A 23,683-nucleotide genomic window follows, 5' to 3' on the forward strand; every position below is an offset into this window, starting at 1 on the left:
TTTAATGGAATCTTGGAAAATGAGAGGATGCCTGAGGAGTGGAGAAGAAGTGTACTGGTGTCGATGTTTAAGAATAAGGGGGATGTGCAGGACTGCAGTAACTACAGGGGAATAAAATTGATGAGCCAAAGCATGAAGTTATAGGAAAGAGTAGTGGAAGCTCGGTTAAGAAGTGAGATGATGATTAGTGAGCAGCAGTATGGTTTCATGCCAAGAAAGAGCACCTCAGATGCAATGTTTGCTCTGAGGACGTTGATGGAGAAGTTTAGAGAAGGCCAGAAGGAGTTGCATTGCGTCTTTGTGGACCTGGAGAAAGCATGTGACAGGGTGCTTCGAGAGGAGCTGTGGTATTGTATGAGGAAGTCGGGAGTGGCAGAGAAGTACGTAAGAGTTGTACAGGATATGTACGAGGGAAGTGTGACAGTGGTGAGGTCTGCAGTAGGAGTGACGGATGCATTCAAGTTGGAGGTGGGATTACATCAGGGATTGGCTCTGAGCCCTTTCTTATTTGCAATGGTGATGGACAGGTTGACAGACGAGATTAGACAGGAGTCCCCGTGGACTATGATGTTTGCTGATGACATTGTGATCTGTAGCGATAGTAGGGAGCAGGTTGAGGAGACCCTGGAGAGGTGGAGATATGCTCTAGAGAGGAGAGGAATGAAGGTCAGTAGGAACAAGACAGAATACATATGTGTAAATGAGAAGGAGGTTAGTGGAATGGTGAGGATGCAGGGAGTAGAGTTGGCAAAGGTGGATGAGTTTAAATACTTGGGATCAACAGTACAGAGTAATGGATATTGTGGAGGAGAGGTGAAAAAGAGAGTGCAGGCAGGGTGGAATGGGTGGAGAAGAGTATCAGGAGTGATTTGTGACAGACAGGTATCAGCAAGAGTGAAAGGGAAGGTCTACAGGACGGTAGTGAGACCAGCTATGTTATATGGGTTGGAGACAGTGGCACTGACCAGAAAGCAGGAGACAGAGCTACAGGTAGCAGAGTTAAAGATGCTAAGATTTGCACTGGGTGTGACGAAGATGGATAGGATTAGAAATGAGTACATTTGAGGGTCAGCTCAAGTTGGACGGTTGGGAGACAAAGTCAGAGAGGCGAGATTGCATTGGTTTGGACATGTGCAGAGGAGAGATGCTGGGTATATTGGGAGAAGGATGCTAAGGAAGGATTTGACTTTAAAATACTGCTTATGGTTTACAAAGCCTTAAATAATCTCCCTCCATCTTATATATCGGAATGTCTGACACCTTATATTCCAGATCATAACCTTAGATCCTCAAATGAGTGTCTGCTTAGAATTCCAACAGCTAAACTTAAAAGAAGTGGTGAGGCAGCCTTCTGCTGTTATGTACCTAAAATCTGGAATAGCCTGCCTTTAAAAAACTGCTAAAAACTCATTACTTTAACATGGCTTTCTCATAACTTCATTTTAGTTTAATCCTGATGCTCTGTATATTCAATTAATTATCATAACTATTCATGGTGGCTCTAAAATCTGTACTAACCCCTACTTTTTTTTCCCGGTTTTCCCACCTAATCAAAGCTCCATGATGTTCCTACATTGATGGATTAAACGCCAGAAGTCTACATGACCATCATCATCAAGTCCTTCTATGAGAACCCTAAATACAAAGAGGACTGTTCATTTATGTTAGGTAGAATGCCCAGAGGGGGCTGGGCGGTCTCATGGTCTGGAACACCTGCAGATTTTATTTTTTCTCTCCAGCCGTCTGGAGTTTTCTTGTTTTGTCTATCCTCCCTGGCCATCGGACCTTACTCTTATTCTATGTTAATTAGTGTTGTTTTATTTTAATTCTTACTTTGTCTTTTTTTCTCTTTTCTTCATCAAGCAAAGCACTTTGAGCTACATTATTTGTATGAAAATGTGCTATATAAATAAATGATGTTGTTGTAAGGATAGAGCTGCCAGGGAAGAGGAAAAGAGGAAGGCCTAAGCGAAGGTTTATGGATGTGGCGGGAGAGGACATGCAGGTGATGGGTGTAACAGAGCAAGATGCAGAGGACAGAAAGATATGGAAGAAGATGAACCGCTGTGGTAAACCCTAACGGGAGCAGCCAAAAGAAGAAGAAGAAGAGTCTCCTAAGGAAAAAGAGCCTACTTTTCTCTGTCTTATATAGTTTCTCTGTGTTTGAGACCAGTCCAAGCTCTCATTAATGTCGAACCCAAAATAGTTGTAGGAGTGGACCACATCTACATCATGTTCTTGAATAGTGACTGGACTTTTGGTATGGCGAAAGTCAATAACCAGTTCCTTGGTTTTGCTGACGAAAATGCAGATAATTCTCTTTGCACCTCCTGACTTCTTTACTCTGTCTTATCTCCTTTATTAATACACCCCATAAGTGCAGAAACATCTGAGAATTTCTGAAAGTCACATGACCTGGCATTTTATATATAGTTGGAGGTGTACAGAGTGAAGAAAAAAGGAGACAGGACTTTTACTTGTGGTGCTCCAGTGTTGCTCACATCCGTGTCAGAAAAACAGTCCTTTAGACTCATAAATTGCTGTCTGCCTGAGAGATAGTTCATTATTCAGGACACCAGAGACTCACTCACCTGCATATCCCTTAACAGGGATGGCTGGATGGTACTGAAACCGCGCTGGAGAAATCAAAAAATGTAATCCTCAAAGTACTGCCAGCTTTGCCCACGTGAGAATAAGTCCTGTGGAGCAGATTAGCAATTGCATCCTCCACTCCAATCTTTTTCCAATAGGCAAACTGCAGTGGGTCCAGGTGGTCTGCCATAAGAGGACTCATGATATGAGACATATGCACCACTGCTCTGTAGTCATTAGGTGAAGAGGTGCCTGGATTCTTTGGAACAGGAATAATACAGGATGTTTTCCACTTTCTGAAGCCTGTGGTTTCCAACATGTGGTTTCCAATTACACAAATTCCAGTATGTACTCTATATACCTTTATAGGGTGATCATTGTCACATTAGAAAGACAGAAGTTTTCAAGGTAGTTATACTCAGTCATTACATCATGGTGCCGGAGAATGGCCTAATGTGCACTCTATCATAAAAAGGCACTCCTTGGACTCAGTGACATTTGTTAAAAATTATTTTGCACTAAACTCAGCAAACATTCATGTAACATACTGTAGCATAATGCATATTTAATTGCTATATTATGATTCAAAGACAGAAGTCCTGTGATATCACAATAACACAGGTTGCATTAAACCTGCAACACTGAGCTTTCATATCTTAAATAGTAGGCCACTTACAGTATTAACAGTATAAGTTAGGGTGTGCTTCACTCAGGACAAAAGTAAACTAAAATGTCCATATGAATAGCCGTTTTCCTATTCCATTATGATTCTTGTATATGTATAACCTTTCTCTACCATAACAATCACACATATTAATAGCATTTAACTTGGTGTTTCTCAGTCATATCTTTGCGTATTTGCTGACTGCATTCTTTTGTCATTCCAGGTATTTTGCATGGTTAACTTTAAATAGACATTATCCAAAATACATCATACAAGCTAAAAAAAACTCTGTTTGAACTGACTTTACGTAAAATAATTATACAGACAGAAATATTAAACTGTAACTATGGAGAAAGTCAACATATGGTGGATCAGTAAGTGTTCCTCTGTAGCTGCTGGGCACCACTTATAGAATTACCTCTGCTAGTATTATAATTGCAATTCTAAGAATAAAAAGCTTCCATCTTTTGCGTTCATGCTACTAGTCAGCTCACAAGGACTTGTGAGGCTGGAGAAGATGTTCTTTCTTGAGCTAAGCACATACAATTAACTTGAATAGGGACAGCAATAAAAGGCCTTATTCTAAAGTGCTGCCTAATCTTCTGAAGTAGTGATTTTGTGTCTACGCTGTACCGGAGATGGCTGGTAAAACTGCCAGCAACAAGAAATATAATCATATACAATGTTTGTTTTTTGCAGGAAAGGAGTATTGTTCCGTCATTTCAAAATTTTGCAGAAATGAATAAAGCAGACTGTGTAACCAGGATTCCAGTTCGCTTTCGAAGTTCTGTGGTTCCTTTGCCTCCTTTAAAATCACAAAGACTGACAGGTAAGTCAAAAGAACCTGAATATATTGTAAATGTGTTTACTTCATTGGTAGACAAATGGCAAGGCAAAACAAAAGACTCAGGTGCTTTATATACTGTAGATGTAGAAGTAGGTCTTTTATAGAGCCTCCTGTACAAAGACGTGGCTGCACAATAACAGCTCAACTAGGTAAGATATGATAACATAACACAATAAGATAAAATAAACTGTATTCATCCTAAGAGGAAATTTAGATGCATACAGCAGCAGAAACATAAAAAACAAAAATATTCAAGTTCAAGCACTTTATTGTCATTGTGTAACACAACGAAATTACTTTTTGTGACAGCCCCAAGGTGCATTTAAAGAAAAGTCAGATAATTCCAAATATGTCATATACAGTGTTAAGTGATCAAGTAACCAGAGCAAATTATTATTGCTCAAAGTACAGCAGCATAAATTGTTATTGCACCTGTTAATGAATAGTACATTACATATTCTATATTGTATTACATTAGTATATTGCACATTACCAATATAGCTTATTGCACATGTTCCATTAAAAATGGTCTCAGACTGAGGATATTCAGAGTTGAGAAAGTTTACAGCAGATGGAAAAAAGGTCTTTTTTAGTTTGTTTGTGCACACACGGATTGACCTAAAGTGAAGACGGGAGGAGCTCAAACAAAGAATTTCCAGGATGAGTTTTGTCCTTGAGAATGTTTTTGGCCCTTCTCACACAGCGAGTCTTATACGAGAGTCCGAGTGATGTCAGTTCAGTCCCAATAATGGCCTCTGCTATTTTTACGACCCGCTGCAGGGCTTCTTTAGCAGCCTTGGTGCAGCTGTTACACCAGGCCATCATGCAGTTAGTTAAAATGCTCTCTATAGTGCATCTATAGAAATTAACCAGCAGCTTCTGGGGGAGGTCAGCTCTCCTTAGCTTCCTGAGAAAATAGAGGCATTGTTGTGCTTTGCCTGTTATAGCCAAGTTGTTGTCAGCCCAGGACAGGTCCTCTGAGATGGTGACTCCTAGAAAGTTAAAGCTGGAAACTCTCTCCACAGCTCTAGAGTCACAGTACAAATTATACAGCCAATCAATCAATCCATCCATCCATTTTCCAACCCGCTGAATCCGAACACAGGGTCACGGGGGTCTGCTGGAGCCAATCCCAGCCAACACAGGGCACAAGGCAGGAACTAATCCCGGGCAGTGTGCCAACCCACCACAGCTATCAATCAATCAACAAGTAAATAAATAAATAAAAATAAATAAATGTACATTCTGCAGAAATGTCAAAATGAACTTAAAGAGTATGTTGGAAGGAAGCATTGATTTGCCTGATGGCAAAAAAGCCCCCCAGATGTGCTTCTTAGCACCCCGTGGTGGAATGACCCTGTAGCTCAAAGTACTCCAAGACAGCACCTCTTGAAGGGTATTTTTCCTAATGGCATCCAATTTTGCCACCATCCTCTTTTCTGCAACAGCTTCCACTGTGTTCGCCCTGTGATGGAGTAGAGTTTCTTGATAAGTTTGTTCAGGGATTTTTTTTTTTTTTTAGCTCAGGTTGCTTCCCCAGGAGACTGTAACATAAAGCAACACCTTGGCTACTATGGACTGATAGAACATTTGCAGCAGCTTGCTGTTTACTCCAAAAGACCAGAGTCTCCTTAGCATAGTACATTCTGGTTCTGGCCCTTCTTGTACAGTGCCACTGCGTTGTCAGACCAGTCCAGTTTGTTGTTTAATGTGAACCCCCATAAACTGGCATCTCTGCACCACTTTCACATTCTCCCTTTGAATGGTCTCAGAGGCTACTTGGCACGTTGGAGTCCGCCACCAGTTCCTTTGTCTGTTTTTGTTTATTCCACCATGACATAAAATAACATAACATAGCATTACATTCTTAAACCCCTCTTAATCCAATTCAGTGTCACAGGGAGCCAGAGCTTATCCAAACAGGCAGGAAACTTCCATGGACATGTCACCAGTCCATCCTTGGATCCAGTCCTATAGAACACTTCATTTTACATGCATGCCTTTTTCTAAGTGCTTGTTCAGCTGCATTTCTGCAAAGACTGCATGCTGTACTTTAATACTGAATTAGTTTTAATTGCAGTGTAATTATATTTAAACTATACTGCAAATATATTGTTCAGAGTGTACACATTATGTAAAACTGTAGCAGAAGCTGTTAAGTTCTAAAACTTTCAGTCTGAAAGCAACTTTTCAGAAAATGAACTAAAGATGTTGAAACAAACAATTGCAAATGCTATGGTGTTATTTTCAAGTTTTCTGCACAAGATTGTTCTAATTTGGTTAATAATCTATTCTACCTTCGTGTTATTTATATTATACTTGGAAAAATATATTTTAATAGATGCTGATTTACATGAAAGCAGACTGAGAGACCAATGCTCACTATGTAGGACTACACTGTAGGCCAACTAGAAGCCATTTCTCCCTTTTTGAACAAACTACTTTCATTCTTTGAAACTAGAACCAACCTAGCAATTAACAGTATCCTCAGTCTGTGTACAGTTCTCGTATAGAATTGAGACTTCCAAATCTACTGTTCATTATACCCTGCATACCCTTCCTACATCAAATGTTCTCCTTATCCTTTCAAAGAAATGAATGCAGTTGGCCTTCAAACACCAATTTCTTAAATGGCATTCAATATATACTTATTTTATGAATTTCATCTCTTGATGAATATTAGATGTAAGTAATATTTCCAAAAGGAGTAAGTTAATTAATTTACAATTTTTTCTTTCATATCCCATTCATTACCCAGCAGGCCACACTGAACGCACAATTCTAACACATCTTTTGAAGTTCTTTCCTTTATCTTGTCTAACCACAACATAGTGCAAACATATTTATCTTTCGTCAGTTTTTAAAAATTGGGATTATTTTTTCCCAGTTTGCAGTCCCCGACAGCCACACCTTTTTCTAAGAAAACCATTAAAAAGATTTGACAAGTAAAAATGGTTTGAAGACTCTAAATTTCTGCCTTTTTCTGTTTTGCCCAATAACTTATACATTTACCATTTTCTATTTGAATAAGTGCTTCAATGCATGAGTGCCAGATTTACTTGCAGCCAACTGTGACTCTATGATCTTGCAAAAGAACTAATAATAAAGTAATAGGTGGCACCAAAAAACAATTGCTTACTTTTGTCAGAATTTGAAACACACAACGTTTTCAGTCTTTCTTGTAGTTCATATGCTGTACTCCTTCAATTAGACGAGTAACTCTTTACTGGACGTTCCTATTAGTGCAGTTGGGTCTTTTTTATAATATGGAGAATAAAACTGGCTCACGGTGTTCTGCATATGGCCTCACGAGTGCATTGTACGGCTCCAGACTTGTAATTAGAACAGTGTACAATATAACCCAGTATGTTATTTGCCTTTTATTCACTTCTGTAGACTCACTGGTTGAAGACATGGAAACACCTATTTATTTATTTATTTATTTGTATTTTACTTTATTTATCTTAGTTTTGTTACATATCTTAATAATTCTGAACTTTTCCTAAACCAATCCATGAGTATTTTCTTCACACAAAGATATCTGGTACTCCACTGTTTCATCAAGGGTTTGTCACTCATGTTCAAAATGTACGCTTCTGAAGTTAAATGTAACTGGATGAATTTTTGCACAGCTGCTTTATCAAACCTTTATAGTACTTGATGATTTCTGCATAATTATAGCTTGATTGACTCAAACATCAAATAGATAAACATTACATCGAATCAGCATCTGGCAGAAACTAATCCTGGAAGGATGGCTGTTTATCACAGGACACATTCATGCTTACACACTGAGATAATTTAGTGATAACTACTGTGCCAGCATTCCTGATAAAAGTCATATAAATTTAATTATATATTTTGTTTTTAGGATAAAACTCATTTATTCTTCTGATGATAATTTTATAAGAAGGCTCCTACTATTAACAGCAAATTAAGAAAACAGTAAATAATAATCTTACGTTAAGTTAGTAGGCTTGTCTTTAAAACAGTGAACAGATGCCTTCTAAATGTCAAGGAGCTTTAGTGGAAACAGCTACATCTAGCATGATACTGCAAAGATGCTTAAACAATATCTTAAGAATAAGTGAAGTATACCAAATTATTTATTTTGCAAATTTAGTAAAACAAATTGCCAGTTATCAGTAACAGACTTTTAAAGATAACTGCTGACTTGCTACAGAAACATTTCAATAATTAACTAAAATGATATAATGATAAATGTTAAACGCAAGTTATGGCTGGACAGCTTTTCATCTCATGAACACAGATGTCTGTTTCACATTTCTTTTTTTTTGTTTTGTTCTTTGTTGTTTTCAATTCTTGATTCTAAGTCTTTTTCAAACTCTTCCTAATGTTTATTTATACCGCACTCTCATTTTTTACTTACTTTAAACTGGATTCTGCAACACTTTAAGCCAAATATGGAATTGCAGTCCTGTTGATGTTGTCATATGCTTTGTAATGGGGGCAAACTACTAATGCCTCCTTTAAGATTTAAAGATTGACTGATTTTAAGAGAGGATTAATTTCAAGACGGGTGGCGCAGTGGTAGCGCTGCTGCCTTGCAGTTAGGAGACCCGGGTTCGCTTCCCGGGTCCTCCCTGCGTGGAGTTTGCATGTTCTCCCCGTGTCTGTGTGGGTTTCCTCCGGGTGCTCCGGTTTCCTCCCACAGTCCAAAGACATGCAGGTTAGGTGCATTGGCGATTCTAAATTGTCCCTAGTGTGTGTGGTTGTGTGCGCCCTGCGGTGGGCTGGCGCCATACCCAGGGTTTGTTTCCTGCCTTGTGCCCTGTGTTGGCTGGGTTTGGCTCCAGCAGACCCCCGTGACCCTGTAGTTAGGATATAGTGGGTTGGATAATGGATAGATGGATGGATTAATTTCAAGACCATTGAGTAATGATTGTCTTGCAGCTGTTTTAGTGTAAATTACATTAGTTGTGCTCACTTGGACTTTTGTGGGAATGATAGCAACTACCTGAAATACATTTACAAAGAATGAAACCCATCACCATCAAATTATTGTAGCTTGTTCTTTCTTCTTCTTCCTCTAATCATTTCCCAGTTCTTTGTGAGGTTGATGCACTTGATTAACTTTCTCCATACAGCTCGGTCCTGTCCTCTTCTTTTATATCTTCTTTTACTTTATTCATCCACCTCTGCTTTGGCCTCTCTCAACAACAACAGCATTTATTTCTATATCACATTTTCATGCAAACAATGTAGCTCAAAGTCGCTTTACAAGATGTTAAAGAGAAAGTTACAAGAAAAGAAAAACCAAATAAGATTAGAAAAGAATATTAATGAAAACGTAACAAAGAAAAAATAAATCTATACAATCTTTTTAAACATACTGTAAATATATAAGTAGCAAAAGGGTTGTGTCCTTACATACAATATCATGATGTAAATCTCTAAAGTTGAGTCCAGTGATAAGGTCAGATGGCTGGGAGGTCAGAAAAAATGAAATAAAACTCCAGATAAGTTGGAGAAAAAAATCTGCAAGGGGTTCCAAGGCCAAAGTTCAACCCACCTCCCACTGGGCATTCTACCTAACATAAATGTTCTTAAGTCATTGCTCTTTAATTCCAGGCTTCATCTGAGAGGATTGGATGAAGTCAGTCTCATGGACAGATGGGGCACCTGCCTTTATTCCAGCATCACAGGTGGCAGTATGGTGGCTTGATCAGGTGGTGGTGGTAGTGTTTTGAAGAACCGGATAAAACAGCAGAGAAAAGTGCAGTTTAGTAAAGATTGCAGATCCCTGAACAGAATGATAATTCTTTGCTTCTATTGTCTATTAAGAGTACAAATAAAATGTAGCTATGAATTGTTTTTTAATATGTTCACAGATATTAGCAAAAGGTCAGCTCACTGCTTCTTTTCAGCTTGGAATTATAAGCAGACCACCAGAAGGATTTGGCCTCCCTTGCTTTCTCTTCCCCTTTACTTTCATTCCCATCATTCTTTTGCCCACATATTCATTGTCTCTCTTCATCACATGCCCATACCAAATCAGCCTACTTTCCTGTACTTTTATAGATACCATGCCACCTTTGAAGTACCTCTAATTGTCTCATTTCTTATTCTGTCCTTTTTTGTAACTCCACACATCCATCTCAACATTCTCATTTCTATCACATCTAACTTCTTCTCCTTTGCTCCCTTTACTGCCCATTTCTCAGTTCCATACATCATTGCTGGACTTAGAACTGCGCCATTAACCTTTGCTTTAATTAATCAATCGTACAATATTCCTGATACCTTCTTCTAGTTGTTCCATCCACACATTGCACTCTATGGGTTATCTTTGCATTTAGTTTTCCATCTTCGACTAATACTGATCCTAGATATTTAAATGTATCCATCATTTTCAATAGTTCTCCCTGCAGACTAACTTCAGAATCCTAATTATCATTAAACCTCATATATTCTGTCTTCTTCCTATTTATCTTCAATTCTCTGTTTTCCAAAGCCCTTCTCCATTCTTCTAACTTCCTCTCCTCTTCCTCTTTTCATGTGGAACACAACACAATGTCATCAGCAAAAAGTAATTCTCATTGTAGCTTGTTCCTACACCCTTTAAAAATAGTAATGATAATAATAATAATACACTTTATTTATGCTCAAAGAACTTACTGTACCTTGTACCAAGTGCTGCCCAACACACCGCTGAGTTGGATTGGATTAAGTTGGTTTAAGGATGTTATGTTATAAATATTATTTAACATGGATGATCTAGTGGGTCTTGTAATAATGTTGTATCTCTGATTTAGCACATTACATTATTAGCACCTTAGGTCGCATAAAACTGCCTAGGTTTTTTAAAGCAATTTGCAGTTCATCATTAAAATCATTCCTAGTGCACTACCAATTTGTGGAAAAAATTAAAAGCATATGGCTCTGCCTCTAATAAGGGAACTTATAAGCCAGGTTTCAGTAAAATTACCAGAGGTCAGACTCAGTACTTACTACAATGTCATAAATCACAAATTCCTAATTTCTTATCATAAATTAAGCGAGCAACATTTTAAAGTGCTTTGATGTACAGTATATGATATACTTGTATACTTTGCATTTTTTTTCATTGTATATAGGAATTTACTAACATACTTGGACCCATGAATGATCTGACTTTAATAATGGACTTAATTGTACATTTGTGTAAATTTGGCCTTGAAACTTCATGTGTAAAGTTGATATGTTAAGAGACTTGTCAAAGTGACACAGTGAGTCTGTAATGAGGAGTGAGGCCAGGACATTGTAGATAACTGTCTCGTACCTTAACCACTTGACCAAAAGATAAGTTTGACATAGTAAGTATCTGAATATATTTGTGCACTTCAATATCTTGTTTTATTTGATTCTTAGTATGTTTTTCTCCCATTATACTATGTTAAGCTGCAAAAATATCATTGCCTAAAAACTAGCTGTGTTATACGGCTTTGCCCGGGAAATTTTTCAGGTCAATGGGCCTCAGTTATAGTGCCATTAACCAAATGTATCAGAAGTAATATGTAACTAATTTTTTAAACACAATATTTGTATTATTTTACAAGGGGTTAATATTATTAGTTCATTTGAGGTGCTTCCTGTGGAGCATCCTACATACAATCCTTGGTGGTGTTGTTGTGAAAGAGAATGCAACAGAACTCTGTATTAAAGTCGTATTCTTCAATGTTACAAAGGTGTTTTAACATTGATTCATTCAAAGCTAAGAACTGCTAAAAATCTCTCCATTAGCATCAAAGCCTCAGTATAGAGTGGGTTTGAACAAATATCTACCAACAAAAAACACAAGTTACTAATTTCTTTTACTAACTCAAAAGCACTGCCTTGTTCTCTTCTTATTACAATCTGAAAAACAGCACGTTCATCAGCAATATAAATAATCATGCGTCATTCTGTTTCATTGTGACTTGGCTCCATCAGACAATTTCCAGTATTTTCTTTTTATTCAACTTTAAAAACAGCTGAACAATTTTTTCATTGATTGATATTGAAAAGTTAATGATGATATGCAGATGGGAAGCAATGTTGGCATTTTCAAAAAAACAAGGCTATGCTTTAATAAAAAATGTAGTGCAATTAGTTTATCTCAGATTTACTGTCACAAGTGACACACCGCCAAAGCCACTGAAAATATACAATATTTTTCCCTGTTTCTAACTGTGCTTGTGGTAGAGGCACAAAAACATAGTAGTTGCTACCTTTGCTGCAATTGCCGATGTTGAAATCTTCTGGAGCGGCTCACTGACTGATGGGAATTGTAGTCCTCACTTTGATATTTGTACAAGGTTGCTGAAAAGATTAAGCGGGGGTGTGTAATATATATTAAATTCTTTCCTTAGTGGATCAGTTATACAAAATCATAATTTTTTATTACTATTTTCTACATTTACTGTTAATAGATAGATAGATAGATAGATAGATAGATAGATAGATAGATAGATAGATAGATAGATAGATAGATAGATAGATAGATAGATACTTTATTAATCCCAGGGGGAAATTCACATACTCCAGCAGCAAAAAAATATTAAATTAAAGAGTAATAAAAAATGCAGGTAAAAAACAGACAATAACTTGAATAATGTTCAACGTTTACCCCCTCTGGTGGAATTGAAGAGTCGCATAGTTTGGGGGAGGAATGATCTTCTCAGTCTGTCAGTGGAGCAGGACAGTGACAGCAGTCTGTCGCTGAAACTGCTCCTCTGTCTGGAGATGACACTGTTTAATGGATGCAGTGGATTCTCCATAATTGATAGGAGCCTGCTGAGTGCCCGTTGCTCTGCTACGGATGTCAAACCGTCCAGCTCTATGCCAACAATAGAGCCTGCCTTCCTCACCAGTTTGTCCAGGCGTGAGGCATCCTTCTTCTTAATGCTGCCTCCCCAGCACACCACTGCGTAAAAGAGGGCACTCACCACAACCATCTGATAGAACATCTGCAGCATCTTACTGCAGATGTTGAAGGATGCCAGTCTTCTAAGGAAGTACAGGCAGCTCTGTCCTTTCTTGCACAGAGAATCAGTATTGGCAGTCCAGTCCAATTTATCGTCCATCTGCACTCCCAGGTATTTATAGGTCTGCACCCTCTGCACACAGTCACCTGTGATGATCACGGGGTCCATGAGAGGCCTGGGTCTCCTAAAATCCACCACCAGTTCCTTGGTTTTGCTGGTGTTCAGTTGTAGGTAGTTTGAGTTGCTCCATTTAACAAAGTCCTTGATGAGGTTTCTATACTCCTCCTCCTGCCCACTCCTGATGCAGCCCACGATAGCAGTGTCGTCAGCAAACTTTTGCACGTGGCAGGACTCCGAGTTATATTGGAAGTCCGATGTATATAGGCTGAATAGGACCGGAGAAAGTACAGTCCCCTGCGGCGCTCCTGTGTTGCTGACCACAATGTCAGATCTGCAATTCCAGAGACGCACATACTGAGGTCTGTTTGTAAGATAGTCCACGATCCATGCCACCAGGTATGAATCTACTCCCATCTCTGTCAGCTTGTCCCTAAGGAGCAGAGGTTGGATGGTGTTGAAGGCACTAGAGAAGTCTAGAAACATAATTCTTACAGCGCCACTGCCTTTGTCCAAGTGGGAGAGGGATCGATGTAGCATATAGATGATGGCATCTTCCGCTCCCACCTTCTCCTGGTATGCGAACTGCAGAGGGTCGAGGGCGTGTTGGACCTGTGGCCTCAGGTGGTGAAGCAGCAGCCGCTCCATGGTCTTCATCACATGTGATGTTAGAGCGACAGGCCGGAAGTCATTCAGCTCACCAGGACGTGATACCTTTGGGACTGGGGTGATGCAAGATGTTTTCCAAAGCCTCGGGACTTTCCCCTGTTCCAGGCTCAGGTTGAAGATGCGCTGTAGAGGACCCCCTAGCTCTGATGCACAGACCTTCAGCAGTCGTGGCGATACTCCATCTGGACCTGCTGCTTTGCTGGCACGAAGTTTCCTCAGCTCTCTGCTCACTTGCGCTGCTGTAATTGTGGGTGGGGATGTCTCTCCTATGTTGGTATCAGCAGAAGGATGTGTAGAGAGTGCAGTACTCCGAGGTGAGAGTGGGTTAGGGTGGTCAAACCTGTTAAAGAAGATGTTCATTTGGTTTGCTCTCTTCACGTCTCTCTCAATGGTGGTACCCCGCTTCGAGCTGCAGCCAGTGATGATCTTCATCCCATCCCACACTTCCTTCATGCTGTTGTTCTGCAACTTCTGCTCCAGCTTTCTCCTGTACTGCTCCTTCGCCGCCCTGAGCTGGACTCGGAGTTCCTTGTGCACGCGCTTGAGCTCATGCTGATCACCGTCTTTAAAGGCTCTTTTCTTCTGGTTCAAAAGGCCCTTGATGTCACTTGTAATCCATGGCTTGTTGTTAGCATAGCAGCGTACAGTTCTTACTGGAACTACAATGTCCATACAGAAGTTGATGTAGTCAGTAGTGCAGTCAACAACCTCCTCAATGTTCTCACTATGTGATCCCTGCAGGATATCCCAGTCTGTAGTTCCAAAACATTGTCTCAGAGCATTCTCAGCCTCCGGGGTCCACTTCCTGAATGATCGTGTGGTTACAGGTAGGACTCTCACTTTTGGTTTGTAGTGAGGCTGAAGCAGAACCAGGTTATGATCTCCTTTCCCAAGCGCAGGCAGCGGGGTGGCACTGTATGCGTCTTTAACGTTTGCATACAGTAAATCAATAGTCTTATTTCCCCGGGTGTTGCAGTCCACATACTGGGAGAATGCAGGTAATGTTTTGTCCAGCGTCACATGGTTAAAGTCTCCAGCGATTAGCACAAGTGCCTCGGGGTGCAGCGTTTGTAACTTAGCAACAGCAGAATGGATGATGTCACTCGCTGACTCCACGTCCGCCCGAGGAGGAATATACACGATGACAACAATGACATGTCCAAACTCTCTGGGCAAGTAATAGGGACGCAGACTTATGGCCAACAGTTCGATGTCCCTGCAACAAGTGGAGATTTTGACTTTAACATGTCCAGAGTGACACCACCGTGTATTAACATAGAGAGCGAGTCCTCCTCCTTTGTGCTTCCCACAGGTACTTGCGTCTCTGTCCGCTCTAACTGTGCTAAACCCGGGTAGCTCCATGTTAGCATCTGGGATGGTGTTAGTTAGCCACGTTTCGCAGAAACACAACAAACTGCATTCTCTGTAGGTTCTGACATTTTTCACCAGCGCAGCCAGTTCGTCAATCTTATTTGAGATTGAGTTCACATTCCCCAGAATAACAGAAGGCACCGAAGGCTTAAAACGCCACTTTCTCGCAAGCCGCTTCATTTTTAGCTTAGTGCCGGCTCTGCTGCCACGATACCGCCTTCTTACCTCGTCGGGTAAATAGGGAACCACACCGGCACTGGCATTTGTTCTCAGCGCTCGAAGTTGAGTACTTGAATAGGCGAGTCTCGGCGTGTAAAAATCCATGCCCACGTTGTAAAAGTAAGTGTGTCCAGGGAACGAATCCACATAAAATAAAGTAATAGGAGTGATCAATAAATAAAAATACAAAAATAAAAGCAGAAAAGTACACATACTATACAGTCATACACGGAGCTGCTGAAAAGGCTGCCACTCTCGGCGGCGCCATATAAAAATATCATCAGAAGAATAAATGTGATTTATCTAAACGCAAAAGTGGTTATCACTAAATTATCTCTGTGTGTAAGCGTAAATGTGTACTGTGAAAGACAACTATCTTTCCAGGATTAGTTCCTGCCTGATGCTGATTTGATCTAATGTCTATCTGTTTGATGTTTGAGGCAATTAAATTGTAATTATGCAGAAATCATCAAGTACTGTAATGGTCTGATAATGCAAATATGCAAATGTCACTTGCTAAATGTTTCTTTTTTGAGCTTTGTCGAACTTTGCTTCCTTCACTTCACTTTGCTTCTGCAGATGGTCTTCATTTGCATTAACCAGCATGCCCCATTTCTCTGTGAGATTGCTGTCAGTGCTGGGGCAAAACGCTAGGGCAGTCTTCAACCTTTTTACACTTGGGGACCGCTATTTATACAGTATTTTGTGTATTAGTTTTTAAATATAATACTATAAAACGAAAATTGTTTAAAATAATCACAAACTGAGCACTAAAAACTGCTAATGAAAGAACTTATAATTGAAATTAAATAGAATAGACCTGGAATTTTTGCAGAGCAATATTTAATTCAAATAAAGCTAGTGTGAAATCTGCTGTTGCTTCTTTGAAAGAATTCTTGATAACTGTGGCTTCAGTGTTGCTTCTGAGAGACAAAGTGATGCATTGGCCTGGAACCCCTACAGATTTTATTTTTTTCTCCAGCTTTCTGGAGTTTTTGTTTTTTCTGTCCACCCTGGCCATCGGACCTTACTCCTTTTCTATGTTAACTAATGTTGTCTTATTTTAATTTGTTATGTTTTCTTTTATTTTTCTTTTCTTCATTATATAAAGCAGTTTGAGCTACATTTTGTATGAAAATGTGCTATATAAATAAATGTTGTTGTTGTTGTTATATTGACATCTATTCGGTTTCTCTGTTTAGTTTTTATCAGTGATAGGGCTAAAAAAATATTCTCACACAAACAGCTGGTAGAAAATATAACTAACAAGGTAATAGCCATGGTGATAGTTCACTGCCAGGGGCTACAGTGAAACTAATATTTAACTACTCCTTATTGTAATGCCCAACAAAGTTTCCTTTTCTTTTTTAAGTTTCTGTCGCCATCACATTTCTTTTTTACTGCACTTGGCTTACTTTCGGCGTGTCGTCACTATTTCTGACTATTGCTTTTGCTTTTAAAGAAGGTTAAAAGATTTTGTTGTTTTTCTTTCCATTTTGTAGGGTTTAAAATTTTACAGCACAATGAGAAAAGACACAACTTGCTTTCTGAAATACTACAACAAAGTATTTACAAACAATACATACATATTGTTGACAGGCGAACTGATGCAATATTAGCAAAACAATGCACTGTCATCAAAAGAATGAATCTGTCTCCTCCATAGCTCCTACACACTGCCACTTATACTCATCATCCCAGGCATTTCTGCCCCATTCCACCTTGCTACATGATCCAGTTGTACAAGCAGCAATAAGTCTTATGGAAACAGCAGGAATACATGTGATTTGGTAATGTGGATTCTTCTTTTTTATAATTGTCCCTTACATGTGTTTTGATATGCCCTGTTTCTGTATTCTGGGTAATAAGAGATGCCTGAATCTGATTTAATGGATAATGTTAAAAAATGCATATAATTGGTTACAAGGTGTTTTAATAACTTTAAGTAAAAAGTATAGCTTTATCTATATTCTTTGGTACATGAATGACAACTTTACTGAAATGTGTTCTTTAGTTAAAATCTTCCCAACTTTATTGGAATTTTCTGCCTAGACTTAAGGCCACAGAACTATTGCAGTTTTTTCATGAAGCCTTTGTATAAAAAGTATTGCAAACCTATATATCGAATATATCACATTTTTAATTTCAAATTATTTTTTAATTTCTCTAATTTCACTCTCCAAGCTCTAAATTAGTTATATTGTACTTGTTATATGCCATTAAATTCTGAATGAGTAAAATGTTATTCATTAAAATTATCTTCTTTTCCCACTTGAATATCTGTAGTACTAGGGTGTTGTACCGTGTTAGCCATTATGAATGTAGAGAAAAGCCAAGCAAAATGACACCTTTTATTGGCTAACTAGAAAGATTACAATATGCAAGCTTTCGAGGCAACTCAGGCCCCTTCTTCAGGCAAGATGTAATACAGAAACTGAAGTTTCCTATGTTTATATACACACTCTAGGACAAGAAACAACATTGGTAAATCTTTAAATGAGAGATTTTGTATGTAAAAAATTAATAGATTCATTCAGGCTAGGGTTAATTTAGCAAGAGAGAAAAGAACAATGTATTGTCAAGATCTCTGGATAAGATAACTGTCCAACAAAGTCTTTTGAAGTTTGTAATGTAGAGAAAAGCCAAGCAAAATGACACCTTTTATTGGCTAACTAGAAAGATTACAATATGCAAGCTTTCGAGGCAACTCAGGCCCCTTCTTCAGGCAAGATGTAATACAGAAACTGAAGTTTCCTATGTTTATATACACACTCTAGGACAAGAAACAACATTGGTAAATCTTTAAATGAGAGATTTTGTATGTAAAAAATTAATAGATTCATTCAGGCTAGGGTTAATTTAGCAAGAGAGAAAAGAACAATGTATTGTCAAGATCTCTGGATAAGATAACTGTCCAACAAAGTCTTTTGAAGTTTGTAATGTAGAGAAAAGCCAAGCAAAATGACACCTTTTATTGGCTAACTAGAAAGATTACAATATGCAAGCTTTCGAGGCAACTCAGGCCCCTTCTTCAGGCAAGATGATCTTGCCTGAAGAAGGGGCCTGAGTTGCCTCGAAAGCTTGCATATTGTAATCTTTCTAGTTAGCCAATAAAAGGTGTCATTTTGCTTGGCTTTTCTCTACATTCATAATGGCTAACACGGTACAACACCCTAGTACTACTAAGCTATCATTTTTCAGGTAGGTCCGTCTGTCTGTCGGTTTGTGAAAAATAGAAGTTACAAGGGTGTTGTCTTTCAGTTGAACGGTGGTGTCAAGGAAGCTGATTTCTGTTTTTGAGTAATTCAGCTTCAGCTTTATGTTGGGGTGAAAACAATTATATTCATTATGAAAATGGAGGAGGTCCTTTTCACTGGCAGTCCAGATTATGAAGATGTCATCTATGTAACGGAGATACAACATTGGTTTTACGATACACGATGACTTTAAGGTCACAGTGCTTATGGGCAACTTCAAAACACAGCAAGAAAGAAAAGAATGGGAAGTTAAACTCATGCTAAAATTTAATACTTTACAACATGGATTGAATAAAGACAAGAGTTTTATGGCCAGATATGAGGATTGTTTACATCTCTCAGAATGACAGACAACCTGTCTACAGACCCACATTGTTTTGAAAAACTCATTACAAACTTCAAAAGACTTTGTTGGACAGTTATCTTATCCAGAGATCTTGACAATACATTGTTCTTTTCTCTCTTGCTAAATTAACCCTAGCCTGAATGAATCTATTAATTTTTTACATACAAAATCTCTCATTTAAAGATTTACCAATGTTGTTTCTTGTCCTAGAGTGTGTATATAAACATAGGAAACTTCAGTTTCTGTATTACATCTTGCCTGAAGAAGGGGCCTGAGTTGCCTCGAAAGCTTGCATATTGTAATCTTTCTAGTTAGCCAATAAAAGGTGTCATTTTGCTTGGCTTTTCCCCACTTGAATGAAAGACAGGAAACTGTTTTATGTAGTGTTGCTGCTGCTGAGAAGAAATCATTTATTCTAACCTCCATTTAGTTATTCTGACCTCACTTTAGACCCTATCAGCTGCTTTATATGAAAGGATGGCTCCCTGCGTTAAGCACACAAAGTCTTTTGTTATTCTTAATGCATGCAGTAGGCCAAAGAAATGTTGTCAAATTGATTATTAGAAAAGTGTTTACTGTGAAAAGGAATCAAACAAGATGTGATTTGGGGCTCCAGTCCAGTTAGTTAGTCCAGTTAGTCCAGATAGTCTGACTGTCCAAAAAAGACATTTTAAGTGAGAAAAAGGTGGTGGGAGATGTGTAGTAGCACCACTGTGGATTTAAAATAAATAAAGAGGTCCTAGGAGCATCCTCTGCTCTGCTTGCTGAAGGCTTGTCAAATTATGATGTTCTTTGGTGGTATGGCCTTATTATTTGTCCTGGGCAAAAGAGGTGGAGCCAGAGAAGTAGTGATGCCAATCTTCTTTCAAACGGTGATCTTCAACTGTAGAGAGGGAAGCAGTTATAGCAGGGATAGTTTCCAGCAACTTAGGAACAGGTACGTGTATGGTGACCAGCAGACTTGTTTTATATATATAGAAAAACTGAAGGGATCTCACAAGTTGGTAATGTCATATGCTACCCTTTGTTTTACCTCTTTTTCATCTCTTGCTATTCCTTCCACACTTTACACTCCCTCAGTCATTCCATCCACATACAGATTACCAAATCTATTACAGTGGAAAGACTAACAGCTGTGATTATGATTCAGGTATGGGAACTACTGATGGAACTCATTTGCATGGATTCCTTTTTTAGAACTCCATTTTAAACCTCTGCCTAATGATTTTCGTATTCTGCACCTAGTTCAATAAATCTGATAACCTGTTCAATTGATCATGTACTTGTTTCTGCTTTGTCTAACTATGGACATACAAATCCATACTTTATGCTAGCTGTCAGCTATTTACACACCCATAAGCAACATTTTTTTCAGTGTCCTTACCAGTAGCTTTGTTTTTGTAGAGAGGAATGACAGCAAAGAACGTAACTTAAATCAGCACAGAGCAAATGCTGCGTGAAAGGTGTGGTCAATGTCAGGCAGAGCAAGAACAAAATAAGCAGGTGAGTAAATTCAGCAGGTGTGTGTTAGGAATGACAAAAAAATGTTAGCATTTACATTTTTGCTTTGCGCCCTCCCCCACCATAACCTATCGTCTCTGGCGGAGATGTGAAAGCTTTCGATCTCTCAAAAATGTCAGTCTCCAGTTTTCAACAGATCTTGACACTTTAGGGTCCCCATATACTGAAAATTCCCATCTCGATGATGAATGGGTGTCTGTGTGTGTTTGTGTATCTGTGTGTCACAGTTTCTTGAGGATGGTCTACAGCTAAAAAAGCTGGATGGAAAAATACCAGACTCGAAACTTAAACCTGTTATGATGATATGCTGATTAGTTTTTGAGCCAGATCATGCAAGAGAAAGAGGCACTCTAGAGGAACCCTCAAATATCAAAATTCTGCAATTAAGTATGAATTTTTCTCATCAATTACTATCATAATGACCTATTTTATGAAATGAAAGATCTGCATCAAAGCGGTACATAATTGCTCAAATGTTACAGAATAGATTGGGTAACTTGGTTCCTAGGGCGCAAAGCCTACTGAATCTCACGTCCAAATTTTTAGTTGTGTTTTTATTTGTTTTGAGTCATGCAATTATGATGTCATGAAGTGCAAACACTGGAAAACTCTGGCTGCTTTGATAGCATCATGATTCTATACATGAGACCACAACATAGGGTTCAGTATTTAATATAATGTCAGCCATTCTGTTTGAGGTCAAGTCAAATTCTCTGTTCTTATATGTACTTTGCAAAAATAAAGGAAACACCCATTTCCTAGAAAAACCACGTTGTTAATTTAATCTAAGGAAAGGCTTGTTTTTGTCTTTTTTCTTGTGCATTGACTTTTTTGTTTGTTGTGCTCTTTTCTTTGGTTGCTGACCTTTTGTCTTTTGATATACCGATCCCTGCTTATGTCTGAACCAGCGTATTCCAGTCAACTTAAAAGAATCTCTGTGTTTTGATCACAATAATATTCGTGTTGTTTCCTTTTGTGTAATCTCAAAGACTTATGTTAGATGTAGACAAGAATAAGGATGAAATTCTAGTTTATGATAGAGCTAAATAACAAAAAGATGTAAGTTATTATATTTTCACTATGGCCAGTAGTTAAACAAAGCTAATTTTTGGGCAGACAAGTAATATGTACCCATGTTTCACTGATGCTTCATTGCTACCTAAATGCACCACTCCCTTCACTCATAAAAAATAGTCCCTTTGAAGTGTTCATCGTTCATTTTTGTACAGTCTGGAAATATTTTGAATTGTTAGTTACGTTTCTTCTTCATGGGTCTTTCCTATTATGGGTTTCTGAAGCACTAAATCATGTTTTTAGCAATTATTTTTATTATTAAAATTGTTTACAGGTATAAAAATTAATTTGTGTCACTTCTGTCTGCATTTTGTTTTTCTTTATACATACCTTCAAACTCCCAAGAATTAAATTACGTATTGACCTGGAAAACGACCAAGTCACATAGCCTTGTAGACATTCAGTAATCAAATTAACTTGGGCCTTTTCATCATCTTGTGTTTGACTGAGTTTGTAAATCAATTTGTTCTGCACACGATTTATGCATCCAAATTCAGCTTGTCCTGTCACCACAAATGTAGTGTCAACAGCCGTCCTTCATCACTAGCTGCTGTTTATTGGATATGCATAAACTCAGAGATGGAAAAGTGCACATAACTAGAAGTGGAATAGCTATCTCAGGTGTAACGATAAACAGTTAATTTCAGAGTTATTAATTATTTAATTTCAGTTGCCTTTTTCCTTGCTAGGTATGATGTCTATTGTGTGGATCTGAGCAATCTTCTGGGGCCTCATGTATAAACGGTGTGTACGCACAAAAATGTTGCGTACTCCCATTTCCATGCTCAAATCGCAATATATAAAACCTAAACTTGGCGTAAAGTCACGCACATTTTCACGGTAGCTCAAACCCTGGCATACGGCAAGTTCTCCGCTCAGTTTTGCAAACTGGCAGCACCCAGTGTCAAAGCAGTGCTTTTGCTCTAGTGTGGTTTCCCTTTCTTTTTAGATCCACATCCCTGATGCGGCTTTATCATATACACTGAAATTAACCACATATTGTTCATTAGTTTAAGGCATCTGATTGTAATTAACCTGTAACAATGTAATGGTCCATGGAATGGCCAAACTATTCCAAATACCATAGCTGCTTTAGCGTTGTTATTCTCACTGCACCTTTTTCTTCTACTTTCAGCTGCTCCCGTTAGGGGTTGCCACAGCGGCTCATCTTTTTCCATATTACTCTCACTGCACCACTCGGAGCAGCTGATTGGAAAGAGAATTATCGGTATACAGAATCAGGCACACGCTGCCTCAGCCATTCACTATTTAAACTGCTCTCATCCGACAAACACTTCAGAGACTTTCCTGTATGGACCTCGCAGTTCAGAAACAGTTTTATACCAAGAACTATAAACACCCCCAAACAATACATCAAGTACTCCTTCTAGAACTGTTTGTACTTACAAGTACAATTACCTCACTGTAAATTTGCGATACAGCTATAATATTGCACAACCTGAGCCACTTTATAAAGCGCATATTTACATATGATGACGACATCATTTTTAAGATGAAATGCGGCAAAATATGTTTATTACATTATACAGATAAAATGTTAACATCGTTTAAATAATCTATATTGTTAGTAATTAAACATGTGAGGACACTGTCACAGCACTAGCGATGAGCTGGCACCCCGATTATTCCTGCCTCGCGCTGTTTTCTTGCTGGGGTTGGCGCGACACTGCGGAAAGACAGATGGATAGAATAATTAAACACATACTATGAAGATATTTCAATGTTCCTTAAAAGTTTTGAAGAATCAGCGTTCTAAGCTTAAAGATGGCTTAACATCTATTACAGAGCTGATTGTGTGGCGATTGGTTACTTGGAGAAAGAAAAAGAAGGACAGGGATTGGGGGTTAGTACGTTTGAAAGAGACAGTACTGCTGCAATAAATTATTTAATCGAAGGTCGCGCACAGCACAGCAAGCAACTTGCGGGAGGCAGGAACAATCTGTGGACGAGGTGCCTGCTCATCACTATCACTGCGCCACCGTGCTCCCATGTTTAATAACATGCTTTAACTCCTATCAT

The 23,683-nt window shown here is 38.6% G+C and overlaps 1 protein-coding gene across 1 annotated transcript in view; it reads left to right on the plus strand.

The window, feature by feature from the left end:
• Positions 1-23,683, plus strand: part of LOC114645279 (uncharacterized) — a 593,479-nt gene that overhangs the window by 249,036 nt on the left and 320,760 nt on the right. Inside the window, exon 7 of the mRNA XM_051922489.1 lies at positions 3,956-4,085. Within this exon, the coding sequence (XP_051778449.1) occupies positions 3,956-4,085 (130 nt within the window). The remainder of the gene's footprint in view (positions 1-3,955; positions 4,086-23,683) is intronic.

This window comes from Erpetoichthys calabaricus, chromosome 2 (genome assembly GCF_900747795.2).
Source record: "Erpetoichthys calabaricus chromosome 2, fErpCal1.3, whole genome shotgun sequence".
In the NCBI taxonomy this organism is placed as follows: domain Eukaryota; kingdom Metazoa; phylum Chordata; class Cladistia; order Polypteriformes; family Polypteridae; genus Erpetoichthys; species Erpetoichthys calabaricus.